This window comes from Chelmon rostratus, chromosome 11 (assembly GCF_017976325.1).
Source record: "Chelmon rostratus isolate fCheRos1 chromosome 11, fCheRos1.pri, whole genome shotgun sequence".
Classification (NCBI taxonomy): domain Eukaryota; kingdom Metazoa; phylum Chordata; class Actinopteri; order Chaetodontiformes; family Chaetodontidae; genus Chelmon; species Chelmon rostratus.
This window is the reverse complement of record NC_055668.1, coordinates 25,708,811-25,735,722: the sequence shown is the minus strand read 5'-3', so window position 1 is coordinate 25,735,722 and position 26,912 is coordinate 25,708,811. Positions and strand designations below refer to the sequence as shown.

The window sequence follows — 26,912 nt, the reverse complement described above, 5'->3', positions numbered from 1 at the left end:
TTTCCTAATGCACCTTTAATTAGATTAGATTGTTATCGCTGTAGCCTGTGAAGTCATCAGCTCCACTGCCGCGAAACTCCTGACTGAACACCCGGAGCCTGGACAGAGCAAACCAGTTTAACCAGTTTTTTAACAGGTTTAGTTCACCTCCTGCCACCTCTCAGACGCCCCCTGCCTCCCACACACCCATACTGTCCCAAATGGCTGACACCACCCCCCAGCATTCTCCCGCACATCACCTCTCCATCTGCCCCCCCTCCTTCTCCTCCACCTCCCCTTCCCCCACTGAGGACACCAGCATTAACCACCCAACGGTGACTTCAGGCCAGGTAAAGAGGCAGCTGGAAAGACTCAATCAGCAAAAGGCAGCAGGCCCCGATGGCATCACACCTAGGATCCTGAAGACCTGTGCCAGCCAGCTGTCTCCTGTACTGGAACATCTGTTCAAACTGAGCCTGAGTCAGGAGAAAGTCCCGAAGCTGTGGAAGAAGTCCTGCCTGGTTCCAGTCCCCAAGAAGCCGAGGCCATCTGACCCAGCCAACTACAGACCAGTCGCCCTCACATCCCATGTGATGAAAGTCCTGGAGAGACTGGTCCTAGCCCAGCTTAGTCCACAGGTGAAGACATCCCTGGAACCCCTGCAATTTGCTTATCAGCCCCATTTAGGAGTCGACGCTGTCATTTACCTGCTGCAACGAGCCCATATGTATCTTAATGGTGGAGGAGGCACTGTGAGGATCACATTCTTTGATTTCTCCAGTGCTTTCAACACCATTCAACCTCTGCTATTGGGTGAGAAGCTGCGGGGGATGGGTGTTGACGACACAGTGATCTCCTGGATTCCTGACTACTTGACAGGCCGGCCACAGTTTGTCCGTCTAGGCAGGGGGCTGTCTAATGTGGTGGTCAGTGACACAGGAGCTCCACTGTACTTTCTCCCTTCCTCTTCACCTTATACACCACTGACTTTAAGTACAACATGTGATGAATATGGAGGAAGGCCGTATTAAATTTCTGATAGGGGCGACATACGATGTGTTGCGAACCCCACAGAACCTAAGACTCTGGGTACAGGGCGATCAGTCGTGCCCACTCTGCTCAGGTACAGCAAGTTTAAAGCACATTTTTTCAGGTTGTAGAATTAGCTTATCACAAGGCCGGTATACATGGCAGCATAATCAGGTGCTGAGAAGCTTAGCTGCAGGCATTGAAGAGAGAAGGAAACAGGTGGAAGTCTGGAAGTTCTAGAAAGGAGAGGTTAGTTGTGTAGTTTGTTTGAGAGGGGGAGAAAAATAGAGCTGCTAAGTCAGGGAGAAGGCAGGTAGGTGGCTGCCTGGTAGGGGCTGATGATTGGCAAATGCAGGTCGACTTGGGAGGAAAGCTAGTTGTGCCCCAGGAAATAGTTAATAGTAATCTGAGGCCGGACATTGTCTTATGGTTCATGAGTAAAAAGACTGTGTTTGTGGGAGTTAACAGTCCCTTGGGAAAATTCAGTGGAGGCAGCTTATGAAAGGAAGAAGACTAAGTATGCAGATTTAAAGACAGAATCTGAGCAGAGGGGATGGAAGACCAGGGTTTGTCCGGTTTAAGTAGGGTGTAGAGGTTTTGTTGCAGGGTCAGCTGTTACACTGTTGAGGGAGCTGGGAGTGCATGGGCAAAATTTAAGGAAGACAGTGAGGGAGATGTCAGATGAGGCTGCTAGGTCTAGTCAGTGGATATGGATTAAGAGAAATAATAGTAGTTGGGGAGTGAAATAAAGGCAGTGAGGGAGTAGGGGGAGGCAGAGGACATGCATGCCTAATCCAGCAGGAGAAGAGGTTAAAGTCTCAACAAGACACCTCTCCTCTGCTCTGCTTTCCCAGCCCCATCTTCTCGCTCTCCCAATAGGAAGAGATCTGGGAAGAGGAAGTGTAGATAAAGTGGGGGTGTGGCCAGCTAGAGTCTCTCTTTGGGACCATGCGGCCTGTTCAGGTGAGTTTGTGTTGTCAGATACAGAGTTGGCTTGTTTTGTTCTTTTTTGGTTGTTTTCCTGTTTTGTTTGCTTCTTGAAGGAAATGTTAGAAGAGGCTGTTAAATCTAGTCTGACGATTAGGCCTCCACCTTCAGCACCCTCTAAACTTTCTACCCCCTACCTGAACAAGGGTCTGTATCCAATCCCGGCCTTCATCTTTGACTCTACGTCTTTACTTTCTACCCCCTACCCGAACCAGGGTCTGCATCCCTACACCCCGCTTTTATTGGTGCAGTTGGTGAGAGGCAGGGGTAGATGATGGTAGTGCGGCACTTTGCAGTTACATGTGGCATCTAGGCCTGTGGTAGCATTGTAGCAGTTAACAATAGCTAAAGCGGTGGTAGTGTGATAGTATCTTAGCAGTTAGCATTGGCATTTAGCAGTTAACATTAACAGTGTAGGTGAATCTAGCTGTATTTCTTCTGTTTTTCTTAGCAGTTAGCGGTTAGCATTTAGCATTAGCTAAATGGTAGAATCAGTACCGTATTGTCTTCTTTTGTTCTTCTTAGCAGTTAGCATTAGCATTAGCATAACACATCCAAGATGGCGGCGCGTGCAGACGCAGCGGCTCGTAGCTCCCGTGTTTACGTTTTTGTTTGTTTGTTTTTACTCGTTTCCACTTTTACTTCTCTTCTGGAAGCTCTGACACAGTACAGCAGGTCTGAACTGTGGAACTTTGGAGTACAGTTCGGACTTCACACACGCCCTAAACTGGACTTTATTCCACCGGAGCTGCTACGGACCCCAGAGCCCACCACCATCCCCCCACTGCTGCCAAGGAGACGGAGGAGGCACCGTAAACAAAAGCGGGGCAAGAGAGCCGGCGTGCGTGCTAGGCTACAAGCTAACCCTCACAGACCGGCTCTCCCCAGTCTCTTCCTCACCAACGCCAGGTCTCTCACCAACAAAATCGACGAGGTCCGTCTAAGGATAGTCTCTCGCCGGATGGACAGCTGTGTTACCGTTGTCACAGAGACCTGGCTGGACGACAACATCCCGGACGCAGCGGTGGAGATAGCGGGCCGCTCTCTGTTCCGGGCGGACAGGACTGCAGCTTCAGGTAAGAGCAGAGGCGGAGGCTTGGCGCTGTATGTACACAATGCCTGGTGTACAGCCACACGCACCGTCAGCACGTTCTGCTCTCCTGATTTGGAATACCTGGTGGTGAAATGCCGACCGTTCAAGCTGGTTAGAGAACTCTCGTCTATTGTTATTGTGGCCGCTTACATCCCACCGCGGGCTAATGCTAAGTTAGCATTAGAGGAGCTGTACTGCCTGATCAGCGGGCAGATGAACGACAACCCGGAGGCGGCCGTGATTGTGGCGGGGGACTTTAATCACGTTGAACTGAAGGCGGTGTTTCCCAAATTTCATAAGTACATAAAGTTTCCTACCAGAGACAGTAACATTTTGGATCAAGTTTACTGCAACATCCCTGCTGCTTACAAGGCTGCAGCAGCTCCACACCTGGGCATGTCAGACCACATCTCCGTGAAACTCATTCCTGCCTACAAGCCTCTGGCCTGCAGAACAAAGCCGACCACCAGGACAGTACAGATATGGACTGAGGAGGCCTCCTCTGCACTTCAGGACTGCTTCGAACTGACAGACTGGACTGTGTTCAGAGAAGAGGCAGACCTTGAGGAGTACACATCATCTGTATTGTCTTATGTTCAGTTCTGCACTGATGCTGTCCTCCCTGTTAAGACCATCACAGTGTTTCCCAACCAGAAACCATGGCTGGACAGCACAGTGCGGTCCCTGCTGAAAGCCCGGGATACTGCCTACAGATCTGGAGACAGGCTGGCTTACAGCAGGGCTCGAGCAGAGCTGAAGAAAGGAATCAAGCAGGCCAAGCTCCAGTACAAAAACAAAATTGAAGATCACTTCAAGAACAACAACCCACAGAGCATGTGGAGAGGCATCAGAACCATAACGGACTACAAGCCGAACACACAGCTCACCAGCCACGACCCCGCCCTGCCTGACACCTTGAACAGCTTCTTTGCCCGCTTCGACACATCAGGCAGCAGAGAAGTCACACACCTACCCCGGCTGGAGGAGCAGCACCAGCCCCTCGTCCTGCAGCAGCACCAGGTGTCATCCACCCTGAGGAGGATCAACACCCGCAGAGCTGCAGGACCGGATAAGGTGTCAGGCAAGACTTTGAGGACATGCGCTGACCAGCTAGCAGGAGTGTTCCTGGACATTTTCAACCTGTCCCTGCAGCTGTCCACGGTTCCTGAGTGCCTCAAGTCCTCCACCATCATTCCGGTACCGAAGAAGACATCCATCACCTGCCTGAATGACTACCGGCCTGTTGCACTGACCCCGGTAATCATGAAGTGCTTTGAGCGGATTATTCTCAGGTACATCAGAGACTTCATCCCCTCGGACCTAGACAGCCTTCAGTTTGCTTACAGAGGGAATCGGTCCACAGAGGATGCTGTCTCCATCACCCTGCACACAGCCCTGACCCACCTGCAGCAGCCCAACACCTACGTCAGGATGCTATTTGTAGACTTTAGCTCAGCTTTTAACACCGTCATCCCAGACAAGCTGGCGCTGAAGCTACACACGGTGGGTCTGCCTGCGTCTCTGTGCCACTGGATCAGAGACTTTCTCACCAACAGGCCTCAGGTGGTGAGAATAGGGAACATCACATCATCCCCTCTGGTCCTCAGCACGGGCACGCCACAGGGTTGTGTGCTCAGCCCAGCCCTCTTCACCCTGTTTACTCACGACTGTGCTGCCATCCACCCCACCAACACAGTCGTGAAGTTTGCGGACGACACTACAGTAGTGGGTCTCATCTCAGATAACAACGAGACCCACTACAGAGAGGAGATACACCAGCTCACCCAGTGGTGTTCAGCCAACAACCTGGTGCTGAACACAGGGAAAACCAAGGAGGTCATTGTGGACTTCAGGAGGTCCAGGAAGACGGATCACGCCCCCCTCCTCATGGACGGAGAAGTGGTGGAGCGTGTGGACAACATCAGGTTCCTGGGCCTCCACATCGCATCTGACCTCTCCTGGTCCATGAACACCTCCCGCCTGGTGAAGAAGGCACAACAAAGGCTCTTCTTCCTCAGGAAGCTGAAACGGGCTGGACTCTCCTCTCGGTTGCTCGTTAACTTCTACAGGGCCACAATTGAAAGCATCCTCTGCCTCAGTGTGACAGTGTGGTATGGCAGCTGCACGGCACAGGAGAGGAAACAACTGGCACGGGTGGTTAAAACTGCACAGGGCATCGTGGGCTGCCCCCTCCCTGACCTAGACTCTATATATGAAGGTCGGGTCAGAAAGAGGGCGAGATCCATCGCCACGGACCCCAGCCACCCGGGCCACAGACTGTTTGTACCGCTTCCATCAGGAAAGCGGTACAGGAACATCCGCACCACCACTAACAGACTGAGGGACAGCTTCTTCCCCAGAGCTGTTAGAGCTGTCACCCCCAGCAGCCCCTCACTGCAGTGAGAGACTGTGTGAACTGTGAACACTGCACACCGCACTTTACACCTACACCTACACCTCTACCTCCACCTGCACCTTCTGTGTACTTGACTTTTATGTACACACATATACTATAATTATATACATTTTAGTATATCAGCACATTTCAGTTTCATTGGCATATTTTATTCTGTCGGAACATTTCACTGTGTATATTTTATATTTTATTCTGCTTGTATATTTTATTCTGTTTGCACATTTCACTTCCATATTTTATTGTTTATTGTTTAGTATATTTTATTGCCTAAGTATATTTTCATTCTGTTATATTTTTAATTGCTTCACGAATATTTTTTTTTTTTATTGCATGTTGGTTTATTTTATTTTATTGTAGTTATCTTAATTTTATTCACTCTTTCTAGCCTTATCTTTCTTACCATCTAACATGGGGGTTGCAATGAAAATTTCATTGACATGTGCAATGACAATAAAGACTCTTGAATCTTGAAATGGTAGCATCGGTACTGGCCACAACCTGGAGCATCTCCTAAACAGTCCTGGGTCAGTTGAACGTGGCAGTGCTGTTTGGATTATATAGGAGCAGTGTGAACTGGCACTAGGGGGGGTGACTCTGGGACACCGGAGTTCACCGCCTAGCCTCCTGGAGGTGTCGTGGGACTAAGTAGGCGAAACACCATTGAAGGGAGGTTTCCACCTGATGACCCCCAGAGACGTGTTAGGAATCACTGCTCTTTGGCATGTATAGAGGCAGATTAGAGCTCCAAGGTTCTTCGCTGAGAATGAATCCTCTTTTTGAGCACAAGTATCATGTGTTTAAAATAACCCAACTCTGAGTCATGTCACCGGCAGAAGTTCTCTGATGACTCAGCTGTTGTCGGGTGTATAAGAGAGGGAGACTACAGGACACTGATAGACAACTTTGTTGAGTGGTCCGAACAGAACCACCTGAGGCTGAACATCAGCAAGAGCAGAGAGATGGTGATCGACTTCAGGAGGAAGAAGACGCCTTCACAGCCACTGCGGATCAGAGGGGAGGTGGTGGAGGACTACAAATACCTTGGAGTGGTGATCGACAGCAGACTGGACTGAAAATCCAAGACAGAGACTGTGTACAAGAAGGGGATGAGCAGACTCTACTTCCTGAGGAAACTGAGATCCTTCAACGTGTGCAGCAAAATGTTGGAGATCTTCTACCAGTCTGTGGTTGCCAGCGCCATCTTCTTTGCTGTTGTATGTTGGGCAGCAGCATCAGAGCCAGCGACACCAACAGACTTGATAAGATCATCAAGAAGGCTGGCTCTATACTTGGGCTCAGACTTGAGTCTTTTGAGACTGTGGTGGAGAGGAGGACGCTGAATAAACTGCTATCCATCATGGACAATGATCAGCACCCTCTCCATCACACAGTGGACAGACAGCGGAGCACCTCATATATATATATATATATATATATATATATGTGTGGAGTTACTTGGATTCCTACAACCACTAAATGTTGCAGCCACACAATGAATATAAATATGCTTTACACAGTTGACCTGCACCATTATTTTGTAGGTGAGGACAGGCTGGTGTCATCATGTACTGTATGAGGTCCTTCAGTCAGTCACAAGAAAAGCAAACCAGTGAGGTCTGTGGTTGAAGTTGGGGCACTGTGCACAAAACAAATCACTGAAAATGGTCAGGAAACACCAGACAGGCTTGTGTGAGGGATGTCAGCAAGAGGAGTCAGTGGAGCACATATATGAGTGATTGGAAGTATGGGACACACAGACAGATGAGAATTAATAAAATGAGGCAATTGGAGATGCAGGAAATCATATTAAGAGGATAGCTGTGCATGTCCATCTTTTTTGTGTCAGTGTTTTTCTCAGTGTCACTGTGTGTCAGTTTTAACTCTCTGTTACCGTTTCGGCGTGGACAAGAGGGGTTTCAGGGGAGGGGCAAAGAGACTGTGATTTGCATATCTGCAAACTAATGATGACTGCACCTGAAACGCCCAAACCACCATGTAAATGGCATTGTGTGTGACAATTATGGGAAACATGCACAAAACTTGAAAAAAAATGAAAAGACTGGGAAAGTTGCAGATTGCTCAAAAACACCTGTTTGGAACATCCCACAGGTGAACAGGTTCATTGGTAATAGGTGATAGCATCAAGATTGGATATACAAGGGGCAGGCTGGTCTGGAAGCAGTCTGCAGGATCAAGCACTAACCTCAGCTCATGTCAGCTATCAGAGCAAAAGGGTTAGGGTTAGGGTTGCAAATTTTAGCTATCATAGATAAGGTTAGGCTTTATATGAAAAACCCCGGCAGAGAAAAAAAAGACTTATTTGGGGTTTAGGAGTTCCAGGTGAACTTGTTAAAGCCATAGCCATTGGTGTGGGGCATCATTTTTATTTAGGACATAAAATGTGGGACATGATTGCTACAAGTTTTCTGAAGAACATCTCTTTTATACTTTTTCATACTTTAACACAGGGATGTCAAAGTCAAAATACACAGAGGGCCAAAGAAACAGATTTGCTACAAGCCGAGGGCCGGACTGGTTCAATGTTTATTAAAACATATTTTGATGATTGCACATAGCCTATTCAACTAAGATCTAACACAATGTATATTATTTAATGATTAAATGAACAATCCAATATTTTCTTATGGCTCTGTCAGTAATTAAGGGAAAACATTTTCAACAGGCAAGTTGAGTTCAACTGAAAAATAAATCTAAATAAATAAAATAAATTAAAATACAAAAATCTATAGAACACAGACAAAACAATACTTTCCTTTTGGGGAGTGGGTAACTGAAAGTTAACATCTGTTCTGGCTGCTGATGAATAATGAAGCCGAGGCCCGTTTGCCGTGCTGCAGTGAGTTCGCGGGCTACCGTTGCATTGTGGGGAATGTAGTATTGGTGTGTGCAAAACACCAGTGGGCGGCTGCGGCCAGTTCTAATCCTAATGAAATATCATCCGGGGGGCCGCATATAAATCATTTGCGGGCCGCATCCGGCCCGCGGGCCTTGACTTTAACATATGTGCTTTAACAGATCTGATTCTCCCCTCTTCTCCTCTGCCACCTCTTCGACCTGAGCCTCAGCCTGGAGAAGGTCCCTGTCCTGTGGAAGACCTCCTGTTTGATTCCAGTTCCTAAAACAACACACGCCAAGGAACCGGCCTACGACAGACCTGTCGCCCTGACCTCCCACCCCATGAAGACCATGGAGAGGCTCCTCCTCAGCAACCTCCGCTCCATGGTTGAGCTCCACCTTTGACCCGCTGCAGTTTGCCTACAGGCCCAACATCGGGGTAGAGGATGCCATCATCTACCTGCTGCAGCGGGTGCTCACACACCTGGAGACCGCAGACAGAGCTGCGAGGGTCATGTTCTTTGACTTCTCCAGCACTTTCAACACCATTAGACAGGCGCAGCTGGGGAGGAAGCTGGAGGACGTGGGAGTGGATAGACATCTTGCTGCCTGGACCATCAACTACCTCACTGACCATCCACAGGACGTGCAAATGTGCGTCTGTGAGTCAGAGGTGGTAGTCTGCAGCACCCCAGGGCACCGTCCTCTCACCTTTCCTCTTCACCATCTACACCTCGAACACGGACAGCTGCCATCTTCAGAAGTTCTCTGCTGACTCCGCCATCGTGGGATGTGTGTCAGAGGGGAACGAGCTGGAAGACAGGTCGGTCATCATGGACTTTGTGGACTGGTGTGAGCGAAACCACCTGTACTTGAACACCAGTATGACAAGCAAGAGGGGCCAGAGTCGCCTCCACCTTGTAAGGAGACTGAGGTCCTTCGAAGTATGCAGACCCCTGCTCAGGACTTTTTATGTCAGGTTTCATCCTTAAAGCAGACAAAGTAATTATTGAGGGTGATTTTAATGTTCATGTGGATGTTGATAAAGATGATAATGAGCCTTGTTTTTCCATCAATCTGGATGTATTTTGTTTCAACCGGCAAGACAGTCTTAAAACATACAGGAAAGCCCAGTGCCAGAGTAGCCTTTTACTCTGCACTAATCTAGGAAAATAAGAACAATCCCAGGTTTCTCTTCATTCCACACAACAATAGTTTATTTGAGGATTTCAGCACTGGTTGAAGTTGCAAATGACTTTACTGCATCAGACAAAGGACTTGTCTCTGTATTAGTCTTGTTTGATTTTTGTGCTGCATTCGACACCATTGACCATGGGTGACAGTTGACCAATCTCCAAGCCTTTCAAAAGGACATAAAGACCTGCTAAATGATCTGCAACTTTTTGTGACTAAATTCAAAAAAATCTGAAGTTATAGTACTTGGTCCTAAACATGTTAGAAAGTCACCATCTAATGACATAGCAACTATAGATGGCATTGCGCTGGCAATATATATGATTTTAAATTTCAAATTTTAAGGATCGCCTTTTTCCACCTCCATAACATTGTAAAAATCAGGCACATGCTGTTTCAAAACAATGTTGAAAAACTAGTCCACGCTTTTGTTACTTCCAGGCTGGATTTTTGCAGTTCCTGAGTACCAGGATTTCCCAATTCATTGCTAAATACTCTCCAGCTAATTCAGAATGCTGCAGCACATGTTCTGACAAAAACGAGGACAAAACATTATACGTCTCCAATATTAGCCACTCTGCACTGGCTCCCTATAAAATCCAGAATAGAATTTAAAATCTTTCTTCTTACCTACAAAGCGCCAAATGGTAAGGCACCATCTTATCCTAAAGAGCTCATAGTATCCTATTACCCCACTAGAACACTGTTTTCTGAGAATACAGGCTTACTGGTGGTTTCTAAAGTCTCTGAAACTAGAAGGCGAGCCAGAGCCTGTCGTTATAAAGATCCTCTCCTGTGGAACCATCTTCCAGTCTTTGTCCGGGAGGCAGACACCCTCTCTACATGTAAGAGTAGGCTTAAAACTTTCCTTTCTGATAAAGCTTACACTTAGGGCTTGCTCAGGCTTGCCTTAGACCAGCCCCGTAGTGATGCTGCTGTAGGATTAGACTGTGGGGGGACTTCCACTAACACACAGAGCTCCTCTGTTCTTCTCTCCCTCTCCATCTGCATGCATTCCTGTCCAGCCAAGGCATGTTACTAACTTGGCTTCATCCCCAGAGTCTTTGTGCTTTCTTGTCTCGCAGGTCCTCATGGATGGCTGAACCTGGATTGTGGATTATCGTAGCATCTCCAGCCGTGGCCCTGCCAGACATCCACTGCAACTTCTATTAATATCAGTTATATTGCAAATAATATGTACATATATCACATATGTAAATATCAAACACACACACACACACACACACACATATATATATACGATGTTATATGTATTTCATATATCTATTATTAGAGCTATCAATGCTACTGTGATTGCATCTCTCTTTACACTCGATTGGAAATACTGCTTTCTTTTGGATAACTATCGTCTCAGTGGAGACCGAAATCAGGTCATGACTGGAGCACTTTTCAGTTGACCGTAAAACAGTCAGGATGAGAGTCAGCACCTCCAGTCCTCAGGCCATTGTTGGGAGTGAGTTGGAGTTGTGCAGCTCTGAGGAGGCTATGGGGAGACCCAGAGAACTCTGAAGAGATTATATATCTCATCTGGTTCAGGAGTGTATCACAACACATGGAAAAGGTTACAGGACAGAGGAATGTCTGGACTACCTTGCTTGACTGCTACCACCACAATGAAAGGATGGATGGAGGAATGAATGGATGAACGGATGGCTGGTTGGATTCAGTCAGGAATTCAAATGCCTTCTGCAACCAAAACATGCAGACAGTGAGAATTTTGTGTGACACACTTTTACTATGCTATTTACCTGTACTGACTAATATATATATTGTGCTCCAACAGATACGACTGTACACACAGGAAGGCTAACAATTTGTGCTACTAATCATTGGCTCTGATGCCTCGGCCTCAGAGTTGTTTCTGCTCAGTTTCTTATTCTCGTTATGTTCTGTGGCAGCATCTGTTGGTGTCAGTGGTTGTGCTGTTTGCTGGACTTTCACTTTGAACACATCCCACTTCTCAGGAAGCATGCCTTTGTTGAAGAGCACAGAAGCCAGGTAGGAGATCAACAAGATGGCAGCAATGGCAGACAGCATGGAGATGGTCCTAACTGGAGAGTACTGGACATAAACCCCGTCCTCAAGAGTGCATCCAGGGAAGTGTATGACTGGTGCTAACCCGAGAGATGGGTCTCCACTGAGCAGTCGTAACACAACTCCCACCAGGCAGCCCATAATAGCCCCGTAGCCATTGGAGATGTTGAAGAAGAGGACACAAACGAGTTGAGGGAAGACTACAATGTAGGCCAATTCACCACCAAGGAACCAGAACACTATGACGCTGTTTTTCATGTTGGTGAGTGATGTGCCAACCAAGCCCACGACCACCACAGCAGCACGGATTGCCCACTGACTCTCTCTGTCTGATGCCTGAGGAAGAGAAAAGAGAGAGAGAAGAACTGGTTAACAGCAAATGACTGAGATTACTATATAATACTATATATATACATATATAAACTATGTATACCTCCCTCTAGTCTTATTCACTCTTCTTCCTACTTTTTTTCTCCATCAAACCATTTTACTCCATTTATACTGTATTGAACTCCATTGTCCCTCTTTCAAAATAAACGTCAAACCTTCACAACAGCCATCAGGCGTTACGTCAGCTGTTTCATTGTGGTGAAGCCGATTGAAAAACAGCTGCATTCTTTCACCTGAGGCCTCAGGATGTTCTTGTAGATGTTGACAGTGAAGACTGAAGCTGCAGAAAGCAAAACAGAGTCAGCTGATGACATCACAGCGGCAGCCACACATCCACTTCCAATGATGGAGATGAAGAACGGGGTGAGGTGCTGCAGGGCGATGGGCAGAACGAAAGCTGCTTCCCCACGCTCAAATGGAGATGGAGAACCATAGGTAGTCTGGTTCCAGTCTGAGGCATGGACACAAAAGAGGGAAAGACTGAAAAAATGCTCCCATGATCTGTTTGAGTGATTTTAAGACGAGCCTCCTGTTTCTACTAATCTATGAACTAAGCACTGTGTGAAAAGATATAAGGGGCAAGGTGGGGCCAGTTGATCTTTTTACCAAGGCTGGTCATTCAAATCACCTTTCACACGGTTGGCATTAATATATAGGCAACCCTTGATAATTGGGTCTCCACTCTCATGCATGAAATCTAAGAATATTCTCCTGAAGAGCGTGAAGTGTTGATCAATGAGTGAATCAAACATGAAAACATCATAAACACCATGAACCATCCAAGAAAAGAGGTGTGGTGAAATGTTCGCATAATAACACAAAAGTGCTGAACAAGCAAATGTTATCTGGTAAACATCAGCTTGTAAACATTATCAGTGTGAGCTCATTCACTGTCATTTATCTTCAACAGCCCTGTGCCCTAAAATGGCTGTGGAGTCTTGGCCTTTTTAAAGATTATTCAAAGGAGGATTGCAGCGACATGCCATCCCATCTGCTTTGTGCTTTGTGGGACTGTGTTTTGTCTTCCAACAATAAAATGACCCAGGAAAGGGCTACCTGTCCAAGAAGAAGAGGGACGGTTGCAGCATCAGATGACCTGGTCTCCACAAATCTGTTTTTTTTCTTTGCTATTAATCTGGCAAAATTCTTAATTATTGGTTATAATAATTATATAATTCCTGATTAGTTGATTGCTGGTTTGCTGATGCCTGAGAGTATGTAGAAGCTGTTAATACCTGTGGATGCAGCAGCTGCCCCAAGCAGTATAACAGGTATCCCAAATATAAGATACATGAAAGCAGCAACAACGCCTGTTAGCTTGGCTGTGGCTAAGGAAGAAGCCGACAAGGTCCTCTGATGGAGGCACTGGTACCCCAGAGACCCCAGAGCCTGAAGTGTAAAACAGATAGGTGGTTAATTCAATCACTTGTGTTGCGTCCACATCAGGTAAATGCTGCAAAATGTCTGCCTGCTATTAGCACTCAGGAATTCATTCAAATGAAAGGGACAGGGTGCATCTCATTTCTCTTAATTGTCATTTACTTGTGCCTCAATCCTCACTCGAACTGGAAGTGCTTATGGTCCGCCATTTGGCCGGCAGTCCCAAGCTCCTATTTCTGCTCTGAGGAGTGAGGATTGGGGAGCAAGGAGGGGTCTCGGAGGAGCCATGAGCGAGGTTTCATGAGTGCATCCTTCCCGGAAGCCTTTTAACTGGTCGCCATAAAGACTCCGCCCCCACAGCTGGCACATTTGAACGAGGTTGAACAGAGAAACTGGACAAGTGTAAGTTTCCTGCAATGAATGGCTGTAATTTAGACGTGCCTCGCTAAACGTTATGTTCTCCAGAGAGCAACAATACAAGAATATTCAATTTCAATGAAATTTGTTTCATCCACAACCTGTTTTGTTCTGTTATAAATCCCACTAACAGCAGCCTCAGAGCATGTGTGGAACATATTTGATCATATAGATGACAGCACTCTGTTATTTCTCAAACTTCACGTGTTGGAAACTTTGACGTTATGATTACCAGCCTTCAGGTGGCCACGTTATGTTTCCAGAACTGTTACTGATATATAAACCAATCACATCAGCCTCTCGTCACTTGTTCTGCGTGTTATCTGAGTGAAATAATGTGCTTCATGGCTTGTAGGTTTGCCAGCTCTGAAATCTGTCTCATTGAACAGGGAAAGAAGACACAGCGAGACTGATAAAGTTCAGGTCAGAAAATGACCACCTGTTCACCGGGAAGAGGCATCCAGCCAAGAACAAATGCATTATTTCTCAAGTGTGTTAATAAAAGTGCGACATAAAAGTACAATGGAGACTTTTTTCTAATAATGTAAATATAAGTGAACCTGTCTAAACGGAGTATTGAGGGCGGGGGCATCTCAGTTCTCTCCTTGCGTGGTTTCCTTCTTCCCTCCATGCATCCCTGGTGGGAGGGACGAAGACGCAAGTGAGGGAAACGTGGATGCAATTTAAGAGAAATCAGATGCACCCATAGACTCTGACACTTTACATTTACAGTCATGGGACAGTTAATTAAACCTTGACATTTACAGAGATGCTGTTTCAGATAATAGCCTTAGCCTACAACCATTCTGATTCTTTAGTTACAATGAAAAACAGTCTACTATTAGAATATTTAGTGGCACGAGGCAACGCAAGAGCCACTCGAGCTATAGAAGGTGAGTGGCCAGAATTTCAGCGGGTAACTAGCCCTGCAACTTTGACAAAACCCTTGCAAACTCTTTATCAAAACGTGAGGCTCGATCGGAAATGGTGTGCTACGACTTTTATAGCTCTTTCGTCAATAATTCGCAAAGCTATTCGCAAAAAACTGCGAAGAATTTCCCATAAGAAATGAATGGGAAATTTCCTCAAATTTCCGCCTTTTTCAATTGTCCGCTGCTTCGCCATACTTTCTCCAAGAGACTTCATTCAAACTTTAAAACGTAAATAATTTTGTCGGGTCGAAATGAACCTCGGCACATTTTTGATATCTCTTACGGTTTTCGAGCTATGACCATCTCAAGACCGCAACGTTTCTCGAAAAATGCTCAGAATTTCTCCCCCTAGAGTGGATGACGTCAAAAGTAAGTGTGAAAGAGCCAGTGAGAAATCGCCTGAAATTTTTTTTCTAAAATTGCCGTAAAATCCAAACAGTGAATAGGAGACACATAATTTTTGGATCTTTTTGTAGACAAACCTTTCTTCTCTCATCAAAGTTCAATTTTAAAGGGTTAGCCCCCATCAAATTTAAATAAAGAGGGCTCTTGCACCAGCTGCCCTGCTCTGCTGCTCCATTTAAACCCATACAATCTCCTGTTTTCTGAGTCGCAGCCTGCCGGAGTGTATCTTTTTAAATCAACCATTTAGTCATTTTTCTAAAGAATATCTGGACATAAAACACACGTTCATCTGGCCCAGACTTGTCTGCATCTCACAGTGTAATCAGTTTTTTGATAGCAGCTACGGTTTTGTCACAATCACAAGTTGTTCGGAAGAAACCGACAGCCAAAAAGTGGCTGTTCAGGAACAGGTAAAAAGTTGGAGAGATAGAGAGGTAATTATCAGCAGGTGGGGCAGAAGTTACACACGCACACACATACACATTCAGACACACATATACCAGACACATCTCGATGTAGGAGCTGGTTGGGCTGCTTGTTCAAAATACTTGGGACAATTTGATAAATGTGTAGTTCAAGCAGACACACACACACAAACAGACGAAGACACACACATACGCAGTCACACACAAATACAGTTAAATACACACAGACAGGCTCATAAACATAGACACAACGCTGTTAGCTCTATTAGTGCCGTTAGCTCTGCTAGCTCAATTAGAAATGTTTGCAACGTTAGCTCTGTTAACACCGTTAGCTCTGTTAGCGTTAGCACCGTTAGCTCTATTAGCACCGCTAGCTGTTAGCTCCGTTAGTGTTAGCTCTGTTAGCTCTGTTAGTGCCATTAGCATTAGTGCCGTTAGTTCTGTTACTAAAAGGAAACTTTGGATGATAATAGAGATGGTTCATTTCCATTAAATTCATTCATTTTTATTGAATCAGTTAATAAGACCTGCAGCCCCCTTGTGCCACTGTCAAAATTTTGGTGGCGCCGGAATTGTCTAGTTGTTGTTCATCATTATTCTGAAGATACCTTCTCAAAACTACACTGAACTGTATTTGATATAGGCTGCATTGTTGCTTCCTTACAAAGAATAAGAAGTTATCAATCAGTATCCAGGTCTTTTTCAGCTCTGGTTGACCAATCCAGGGAGCATGTAAGGTGTTGTTCATCAGTGTCTGGCTAATGTCCATGGTGTGAGGATTCATCATAACAAAGGGAACACAGAGCCACTGCAGAGACAAATAAAAATGTAAGTTGTGTAAGTTCCTTTGAACACAAAGGCAGACAGTGCAAAAACTAAAAGAATAGCAAACTTACCAAGCTGATGAATATGAGGACAAGCTGTATAACATCTGTGTAGGCCACAGAGTAGAGGCCTCCCAGCACTGTGTAGATAATGACCACTGCAGCAGAGATCCAGATGCACACAGTGTAGGACAAATCCAGGACTACACTCATGATTCCTCCTGTCAAACAGTGAAATATCAGTGAAATTTTAAGACCAGTCATTGTGTAAATTAATAATACATTGTCATAAGTCACATTGACACAGCATAGGTAGGAACTTACATCCATGTATACTTTTGTTATACTGAACTGATAAAGGAAGTGTAAATGCACAGTTACAAATATATTCAATGTCAAATCTTATGTGCATTCATATATACTGTACCTAAACCAATTAGTGTTGTCGGCAACGCGATCACATCATTGATGAGTGAAACCAGGCTCAGTCCAGCTGTCAGTACTTTTCCGTACTTGACATGGAAAGGGTCCAGCATCGTCAACCAGTTTCTCTCTCTCATTGGCTTGGCAAACACCAAGCCAGCTTGATTTAACAAAGGATAGGGATTCAACAAAGATTAAATTGAAAAAAGGATATTAAATGTTCATCTGTAATTTCCTGTTTTGTTCCCAATAAAACTTGTCATATCTTAACAGTTTATGATTATGGTCATTATTAATCCGTTCTCATCTACAGTAATTCCTATTTTTTAGATTAATTGGCTATATTTTTCTTGCACATGCAGACGTACAGTATTCTGTCAGATGTTGTTTAAAACTCTTACCAATAATGAAAGACGAGCTGTATCCCGTAAACAGCACGAGTGCCCAGATTAGTCCCATCGAGGGTGTGTACAACATCTCAGCTGTGCCAACAATGAAGCCTCCTCCAACCCATGTTGCTACAGGATGGATTAACACACAGCAACACACAGTAATTTAGTGGACAAACAGCAGCTATTTGGACAGAAGACAAAAGCTTGGCTGATAATTCATCATCATTCAGGAACTTTCACGAGAATCATCTTATGAACGTTCAGTAGTCACAATTTCAACTCAAAATATCTCTCCCTTGTTGTAACTAGTTAAAACATAACCCTAAACCCTGCCATGTCTCGAGCCACAAATGCATTTTTTTCAACAGGGAAGTGTCTGTAGCCAATCAGATGTATTGGCATATTTAAATAAAATTATTGATTATCAAACTGAGGTATAATCAACATCTACTAGTGCTGTCATGATACCAACATGTATTTCAATACTTTTTGATACTTTTCAAAAAAATGTCATTATTGGTTGAGACAGATAACCTAAAAAATATTTTCATTAGATACAGCCTGTCTAAAGTAAGACCAAAGTCTTTAAATGGTATGTTACTATCTTTATAACATTTTCGATGGCTAAATGTGTATGTAAAAGTTTGTTACTTCATAAAGATCACACACAGTGTGCATTTACAGCTCTGGAAAAAAAAAAAATTAAGGGGCCACTTCAACTTTATTGCAAATCAGCATGTCTACATGTTTGGCAAAAAGTTTTAAAAATTACTGTAAGAATATTAATATAATAAGCCTAATATAAAATAATTTAAATGGGCTATTTAAACCAGAGAATGTGGTAGCTAATTGCAGTGCAGCTTCATTTTTTCCCATTTCTTTTCTGTGCTTACGTGGAGAGTGAAGGGGGCTGGAGTTGCTGCTTTTAGCTCTGAACGTGGCTTTTTTCATGGCCATACATATAAGTTATTACCTGACTCCTGTTTATGTTCTTGAATAGAAGCTGTAAGATTGGCTGAAAGCATACAGCATTGCTTGTGGTATGACATAATGGAGAACAACATTTACTATGAGCTCCCTGAATATATTAAACATTAAAAATCTATATTTCAAATATGTATGTGGTTTAGAATGAATACAACATCTATAGGGTATCTACAGTAAGATGTATTCAAATTAATTCATAAATACATGATATGTATAGTAGTTTATTTCCTCAATAAATACTCCCACACAGAAGCAAACCTTCATGTAGAGCATGAATGTCTTCACTATCTATCTATCGATAGCTAGCGCTAGCGCTAGTTATCGGTAGCTAGCCAGCGCTAGTTATTGCTATAGCTAGCTAGCACTTATTATCGCTAGTGCTAGTTAATGCTAGCTAGCTGGCGCTAGTTAGCTTTCGCTAGCTAGCGGTAGTTATCGCTAAAGCTACCTAGTGCTAGTTATCACTAGCTCTAATTACGCTAGCTAGCTAGCGCTAGTTATCACGAGCTATGAGCGAATGTGTGTGAATGTGTGTCTGTGTCTGTCTTAACTGTGTGTATGTGTGTGTGCGTGTGTGTTTGTGCCTGTGTGTGTAAACTATCCATATATACAGTATACATACACTGTCCCAGGTTTTTTGAGCCCAGCCAAACCTGCAATACTGAAGCTGAGTTCAGTTGCTTATTGGAGAGAGGTTGTTTTCAAACAATGCTCTTGTTTTGACGTGCTTGTTTAGGGGGCACCTTTGGGCTTTAATCAAGCTCAGGCTGGTTGTCATGGAGATGTGTGTGTGTGTGTGCATCTTATGACACTGAATGTGTGTGTGTAACCGACAGTTACACCTGTTGACAATTCTCCCCTTGAGGAACAGCTACTTTTTCGCTGTCGGTTCCTCCCGAACAACTTGTGATTGTGATTTTTTTTTTTTTTTTTTTCCTGGCTCTCGAAGAAGGCGGACGCTTTTTCTTTCGCTCCCTCCCTGCCCTTATCTACCCTGCTACTGCTCTTTGTCCTGTGCTGTCTCTGTCTAACTATCTCGGAGCCTCTCTCTGCATTCTCCTCCAAATCCAAAAATGATGGATCTGGTCAGCTGGTCTCTCAATGCAATTGACCATATTTTCTCCACAATGAAGTTGGGTAAAGGAGAACCCGCCTGCCCTGACGGAACGTTCGCAGCCGGCTACACGTTGGACTCCTGGGAGAAGGGGAGGATCGTGTGTCTGTCGGTTCTTTCCGTTGAGGATGTTGAAGATGCATACACAATTGGATTTATGATCTTAGGCTTTCTGCTGTTTGGCTTTGGCGGATACCTGATCTACTGCATAATAAGGAAGATGCTGGCGGAAATTGGCAAGCTGCTTGCCTTGATCGAGGGAATGTGCAGGGCTGCCAGCACTCAGACTCAAGCGATTTGTGAGCTCAATCGCAAACTGGATGCAATTCCTGAGCTCCTTCGCCGGTCGGATAACAACTTGGAGAAGCTGTCGGCTCGGCTCGGCTGAATTGGTCACTAATTCGGACATTTTGGAGCAAGCCACCGTGAGACCAGAGAGACTCAAGGGCAGACAGAAAAATTCCAGGTCGGCCCGTCCCAAAACAATTGTTATCTCCATTGGCTCCCAGACATAAGCGGCCTTCTCAAGGACGCTTATCTCTCCACTCTCCTGGATGTTTCTGCAGACAAGATGCTCCGACCCCACCTCGTTCTGGGACATTCACCCTTACCCTCAATTCAACGCCTTCTTTGGCTCCTCACCCCCCTCCTTCCCCCGTGCGGCATAGTAGGCCAAGGGTTGAGGACGGCGCCCTGTAGGAGCTGCAGCCCTCCCCCGGGCGACTGTGCTGTGACTCCCCCCCCCCCCGAACTTCCTTCCCCCACCCACATGTGCAGGTGTTACAGTCTTGTTATGATGTCTTAAATGTTGCTTGTGCTGAGGTGTTTTTTTTTACCAAGCCCACACTGTGCCCCCCCCAATGGGCGCAGTCTGAGATTAGTCTTTTTTTTTCTCTCTCCTCTCCCTCCCCTCCTGTTTTCATTTGTTTTTCATCTAGTAAGCGAGGCGCCGCCCTGCTGGTTGCATCGTGGTTCTCCTGTCCCTGTCTTCCCATGTCAATTATTTGTACTGTCTTTTGTGCCATTGTGTCCTCTGGGACGGTGTAACTGAACAGAATTTCGTTGCACTTGGAAACTTGTGTGATGACAATAAATGATTCCTGATTCCTGATTCCTGAAAACGGTAGCTTCTATCAAAAAACTGATTAAACTGTGAGAAGCGTAGAACTCTGGGCCAGATGTACATGTGTTTGGTGTTGAGAAATGGTTTAGAAAAAATAGTAAATGGTCGATTTAAAAAGACAGACTGCGGCAGGCTGCCAGACAAAAAACTGGAGATTGTATTGGCTTACATGGAGCAGCAGAGCAGGGAAGCTGGTGCAAAATCCCTCTTTATTTAAATCTAGTGGGGGCAAACCCTTTAAAATTGAAGTCAGAGGTGAGAGGGGACGTTTGTCTACGAAAGGATCCAAAAATTATGTGTCTCCGATTCACCGTTTGGAGTTTATGGCAATGTAAAAAAAAAAAAAAATCAGGCGATTTCTCACTGCCTCTCGCACTCTAGCTGATGACATCACCCACTCTAGGGGCAGAAATTCTGAGCAGTTTTTGAGAAACTTTATGGTCTTCAGATGGTCAGGGATCAAAAATCGTAAGAGATATCAAAAAGTGAGCCGAGGTTCATTTTGAGCTGACAAAATTATCTACGTTTTAAAGTTTGAATGAAGTCTCCAGGAGAAAGTACGGCGAGGCAGCGGAAACTTGAAAAAGGCTGAAATTGGAGGAAATTTGCCATTCATTTCTTATGGGAAATTTTTTGCATTTTTTTGCGAATAACTTTGCGAGTTATTAACGAATCCTGTCATAACTACAGAGCACACCATTCCCGCACGTTTTGATATATAGTTTGCAAAGGTTTTCTCAAAGCTGCGGGACAAGTTATGCGCTGAAATTCTGGTGGAAGATGAAAAATAAGAAGAAACTAGACAATTCCGGCTCCGCCGAAATTTTGACAGTGGCACGAGGGGGCTGCTGGTCTTATTAACTGAATCCATAAACATGAATGAATTTAATGGAAATGAACCATCTCTATTATCATCCAAAGTTTCCTTTCACTAACAGAGCTAACGGCGCTAATGCTAACGGTGCCAACGGAGCGAATGCTAATGGAGCTAACACTAATGAAGCTAACAGCTAACGGTGCTAACGCTAACAGAGCTAACGGTGCTAACAGAGCTAACGGTGCTAACATTTCTAATAGAGCTAGCAGAGCTAGCGGCACTAATGCTAACAGCGCTAATAGAGCTGTGTCTGTCTATGTATATGAGGCTGTCTGTGTGTATTTAACTGTATTTGTGTGTGACTGTGTGTGTGTGTATGTATCTCTTGTTGTGTGTGACTGCTTATGTGTGTGTCTTCGTCTGTTTGTGTGTGTGTGTCTGCTTGAACTACACATTTATCAAATTGTCCCAAGTATTTTGAACAAGCAGCCCAACCAGTTCCTACATGGAGATGTGTCTGGTAGATGTGTGTCTGAATGTGTATGTGTGTGCGTGTGTAACTTCTGCCCCACCTGCTGATAATTACCTCTCTATCTCTCCCACTTTTTACCTGTTCCTGAACAGCCACTTTTTCACTGTCGGGTTCTTCCGAACAACTTGTGATTGTGACAAAATAAAAAAACTGATTACACTGTGAGATGCAGACAAGTCTGGGCCAGATGTACGTGTGTTTTATGTCCAGATATGCTTTGGAAAAATGACTAAATGGTCGATTTAAAAAGACACACTCCGGCAGGCTGCGACTCAGAAAACAGGAGTTTGTATGGGTTTAAATGGAGCAGCAGAGCAGGGCAGCTGGTGCAAGAGCCCTCTTTATTTAAATTTGATGGGGGCTAACCCTTTAAAATTGAACTTTGATGAGAGAAGAAAGGTTTGTCTACAAAAAGATCCAAAAATTATGTGTCTCCTATTCACTGTTTGGATTTTACGGCAATTTTAGAAAAAAAATTCAGGCAATTTCTCACTGGCTCTTTCACTCTAACTGATGATGTCATCCACTCTAGGGGGAGAAATTCTGAGCATTTTGTTGAGAAACTTTATGGTCTTGAGATGGTCATAGCTCGAAAACCGTAAGAGATATCAAAAAATGTGCCGAGGTTCATTTCGACCCGTCAAAATTATCTACGTTTTAAAGTTTGAATGAATCTCTTGGAGAAAGTATGGCGAAGCAGCAGACAATTGAAAAAGGCTGAAATTTGAGGAAATTTCCCATTCATTTCTTATGGGAAATTTCTTGCAGTTTTTTGCGAATACCTTTGCGAATTATTGATGAAAGCTATAAAAGTCGTAGCACACCATTCCCAATCGAGCCGCACATTTTGATATATAGTTTGCGAGGGTTTTCTCAGAGCTGTGGGACTAGTTACGTGCCGAAATTCCTGGCGGAAGATGAAAAATGGGAGCTCGAGCCACTTGTCTCGAAAGCTGTTTGAGCTGTAGAAGGCGTGCCACTAAAAATGGGAGGGATTACAATAGTGGCTTGACCTATGTTCGAGGCACTCGGCTCTATAGCTCTTCTTTCTTGTGCATTGCCTTGTGCCACCAATAATGTAATAATAACAGTGGGGGTGAAGAGATCTCACTGGAAAAATTGAACCATTTCTATTATTTTGCAAACATATCTTCTATATTTGACTTGGACAAAATTTGCAGTCCATGAAAATATGACAAACTGTTCCATAGTGAACCTGGGGTCTTGGGTTTGGGGGCCTGTGACAGTTGGCCACTTTGCCCAGATGTTATCCAGCTTTGATCATGAGACAAAATGTTACAACTCATTGTCAAAGAGTTTTGCAAACATTTGGAAACGTCTTGCTGTCTTGTTGAGTCTGACGTGAACAAAACATAATTCTACCTATCTCAAATTTATCTTTAACAGTCAAGTAGCCTTGTCTACAGACTCTGTGTCGGCACAGCCCAAAACTGCCAACTGCAACAACTGTTGTGGTGCTGTGAGACAAATACACATGTGAACCCACTAATTAACAGCAATAGTAAAGAGTAAAGTGTGTCCCAACAAAGAAATCACATGCAAAACAGTGCTTCACTTAGACGAGACATAGAATGAACGTAAAAACAAGGATAGAAAATGAGTGTACAATGAGACGGAGAATAAAAACAACTTGGTAATAATTAAAATGAAAACAACCTCAACTCTGACCTGGTTTGTACATTCCTCAATCAATCAATCAACAATCTACAACAACTGATTAATTTTTAATGTATCGTAGCCTATATTTCAAAAAGGCTTTTGTGGGCTGTTTGAGGAAGAACTCTGCTGTGTTTTCATCCTAATGATACAGCTTACTGCAGAATTTGTTCACAGATATTTATATGTACGTTCACAGACATTTTATTCACAATATCTTGTTGCTTTTTGGAAACTGTTCCTGACATTTTGCAGCCAGCAGATGTAGTACCTGCCATGAAAAGACCTTTAAGGATTTTTTATACTTTTTTCATAATTTCCTTGACAGTCATGAATATTTGGAATTCCCAGTGATACAGTTTCTATCCTCGCTTCGTCAGCTGTGCTCTCCTCACCTGTCAACGTGAAGACCCCCACCACGCAGTTAATGCTCCGGTTTCCCAGCAGGGCCATATCCATTCCATTGGCTGCACTTTTCTTCTGTGCCCTTTTAGACTTGAATGAAGCCCAGATGCCGGTCCCAAGGACCAGCAGGTAGAAAAACACCATAGCTATCACTCCTGGGATGTTGACAGCCATGTTGCACTGGTTGATTGTCTTCCCCACCTGCTGATGTCTGACTGACTAAACAACTGACTGGCTGAGTGTTTTTGAAAAGAGGCATGGACTTCCAGATAGACAGGAAAAACAAAAACCTCCTCCACTTTGAAGATGCATTGATGCCCCCTGGTGAAAATAGCTGGTTTCAGGTTAATTTGCTTGACAAGCAAACAAAAGCCATCATGCATTTTGAGCATCTTGTTTTGTTGCCCGATGTTTTGTTGGTTTTTAAACACTGGCCCCAGGATATCACTTCAGCAAGGCAAAATAATACAATGCAAATCACAACAAAAGTTGTCTCATGACACTTGCATTATTGAGCAGATTGACATCATATCTTTAAAGCATGTACAGAAATCCAACAATTATTTCCTAATGCACCTTTAATTTGATTTTTTTCAGTTTACAATAGTTTACAATATTCGCATAGTAAAGCAGCTGGGACTGAAAGTGGAGTTACTTGGATTCCTACAGCCACTAAAGGTTGCAGACACACAATAGATATAAATATGTTCTGGAACAACCTGTTTACACAGTCGACCTGCACCATTATTTTGTAGTTGAGGACAGGCTGGTGTCATCATGTACTGTGTGAAGTCTTTCAGTCACTCACAAGTAAAGCAAATCAGTGAGGTCTGTGGTTGAGGTTGGGGCACTGTGCACAAAATAAATCCCTGAAAATGGTCGGGAAACACCAGACAGGCTTGTGTGAGGGATGTCAGCAAGAGGAGTCAGTGGAGCACATATATGAGTTGTGGGAAGTATGTGACACACAGCCAGGTGATGAGAATTAATAAAATGAGGGAATTTGAGATGTATGAAATCACACTGAAAGGATAGCTGTGCATGGATGAGAAAGCACAAGTCAGCCTTCTGCTGGCTTTCTTACAGGATGCAGGTTTTTTAAATAGATATGATGGATAAGCAGGAACAGGGTGCATGGGCGGCTGACATGGACAGGGATTTTATAGTAGGTCAAGGTTGTGAAGTATGGAAAATACAGTGTTGTTCACTGTGTGTGTGTGTGTTTGAAGGAATTTAGATAGTCGGTGGGGTAATGCACCAATAAGATGAAAATGGGATTCAACAGTGACTGTAAGTTTTAGCATTGAAAATAAAACTTAAAAAAGAAACATTGTCATTGAAACACATTGACTGATAAAGTTGTACTGGCACTGAAAAATAATCATCAGAAATGCTTTTATTTTCTTCATGTCCACCTTTTCAGCGTCAGTGTTTTTTTTCAGTGTCACTTGTTTTCAGTTTTAACTCTCTGTCACCGTTTTGGCGTGGACAAGAGGGGTTTGAGGGGAGGGGCAAGGGACTGTGATTTGCATATCTGCATACTAATGATAACTGCACCTGAAACTCCCAAACAATCGTGTAAATGGAATTGACACAAAAAGTCCTGGGCAGGGGTCTGTTTTTTTTTTTTTTATATATAAATTTTATTTAATTCAATAATTCCAAACTGGGAAAAGACTCTCCCCATCACTGATTCACTGAAACACACACATGCAACATGCAACATGCAGTGAAACACACAGGAGCAGTGGGCTGCATTCAAGCGCCCGGGGAGCATATTGTGAGGTTAAGTGCCTTGCTCAAGGGCACATCAGCCGGCGAATGAAGGGGGCGAGGACTTCCACCACACCCAATTTTTTTCTGCCAGTCCAGTGATTGAATCGAACCGGCGACCTTCCGATCACTGGGCGACTCTGGCCCCTCTTGCTCGTCTTACTGGTGTTCAAGCACAGGTGGATGCGCTCACACCAGTCCACAAAGTCCATGATGACCGACCGGTCTTCCAGCTCGTTCCCCTCTGGCACACAGCCCACGATGGCGGAGTCATCAGAGAACTTCTGAAGATGGCAACTGTCCGTGTTGTTGACGTGTGAAGAGGGGGGAACAGGAAGGGGGGCAGAGGGGGTGGGGGGAGAATCAGATCTGTTAAACAGTTTAATTCATACGCCCAGCGCTGGTCTCTGTCCCTCTGGCACTCTGTCCAAAACCAGAGATGTTCTTCAGAAAACTTGTAGCAATCATGTCCCACATTTTATGTCCTACATAAAAATGATGCCCCACACCTATGGCTATGGCTTTAACAAGTTCACCAGGAACTCCCAAACCCCAAAGTCTTCTTTTTCTCTGCTGGGGTCTTTCACATAAAGCCTAACCTTATCTATGACAGCTAAAATGAGCAATCTTTTGCTCTGATAGCTGACATGAGCTGAGATTAGTGCTTGTTCCCGCAGACTGCTTCCAGACCAGCCTGCCCCTTGTATACCCAGTCTTGATGCTATCCTATTACCAATGAACCTGTTCACCTGTGGGATGTTCCAAACAGGTGTTTTTGAACATTCTGCAACTTTCCCAGTCTTTCAATTTTTTCAAGTTTTTTGCATATTTCCCACAATCGTCACACAGATTTTCAATGTGTCAAACGCTCTATAATAAATGCTCCATCTCTGGATTAAATGACTACAGGCCAATCGCCCTGATGTCCTGAAAGAGGCAGGTGTTGACTCAGCTGAAAGGTCCGAGGAGGTGGAGTTGCAGCCATTTTTGACTCAATCAGCCCTAGACCTAAACTCAAAAGCCTTTTTGCCATTTGTAAGCTTTGTTCTTAGTCTTTCAAACCAAACCTGGAAAACACTGCAACCAGTTTTATTTGTTATAGTGTACCGCCCTCCTGGTCCTTACTCTGAATTCATATCTGATCATCTTATCCTAAAGAGCTCATTGTATCCTATTACCCCACTAGAACACTGTTTTCTGAGAATACAGGCTTACTGGTGGTTTCTAAAGTCTCTGAAACTGGAATGGGAGCCAGAGCCTGTCGTTATCAAGATCCTCTCCTGTGGA

At 44.4% G+C, this 26,912-nt stretch overlaps 1 protein-coding gene across 1 annotated transcript; it reads right to left on the bottom strand.

Annotated features, from left to right (window-relative positions):
- Window positions 1-11,381: 11,381 nt before the first annotated feature.
- On the bottom strand, window positions 11,382-24,026 carry LOC121614316 (high-affinity choline transporter 1-like). The gene is made up of 8 exons (XM_041948133.1): window positions 23,843-24,026; window positions 17,207-17,323; window positions 16,810-16,965; window positions 16,455-16,603; window positions 16,223-16,366; window positions 13,235-13,388; window positions 12,233-12,450; window positions 11,382-11,945 (listed from the first exon to the last, which is right to left on the bottom strand). The coding sequence occupies exons 1-8, from the start codon at window positions 24,024-24,026 to the stop codon at window positions 11,382-11,384; spliced, it is 1,686 nt and encodes a 561-aa protein (XP_041804067.1).
- Between the last annotated feature and the right edge of the window lie 2,886 nt (window positions 24,027-26,912).

What these genes read in the sequence shown, in the direction of transcription:
- LOC121614316 (XM_041948133.1), bottom strand. Translation starts at nt 24,026, where the DNA reads ATGGCTGTCAACATCCCAGGAGTGATAGCTATGGTGTTTTTCTACCTG. An exon ending in CAGCTCGTCTTTCATTATTG is followed by an intron (nt 16,966 to 17,206) that starts GTAAGAGTTTTA and finishes TGTTAAATCAAG; the next exon opens with CTGGCTTGGTGTTTGCCAAG. An exon ending in TTGATAACTTCTTATTCTTT is followed by an intron (nt 13,389 to 16,222) that starts GTAAGGAAGCAA and finishes TTTACACTTCAG; the next exon opens with GCTCTGGGGTCTCTGGGGTA.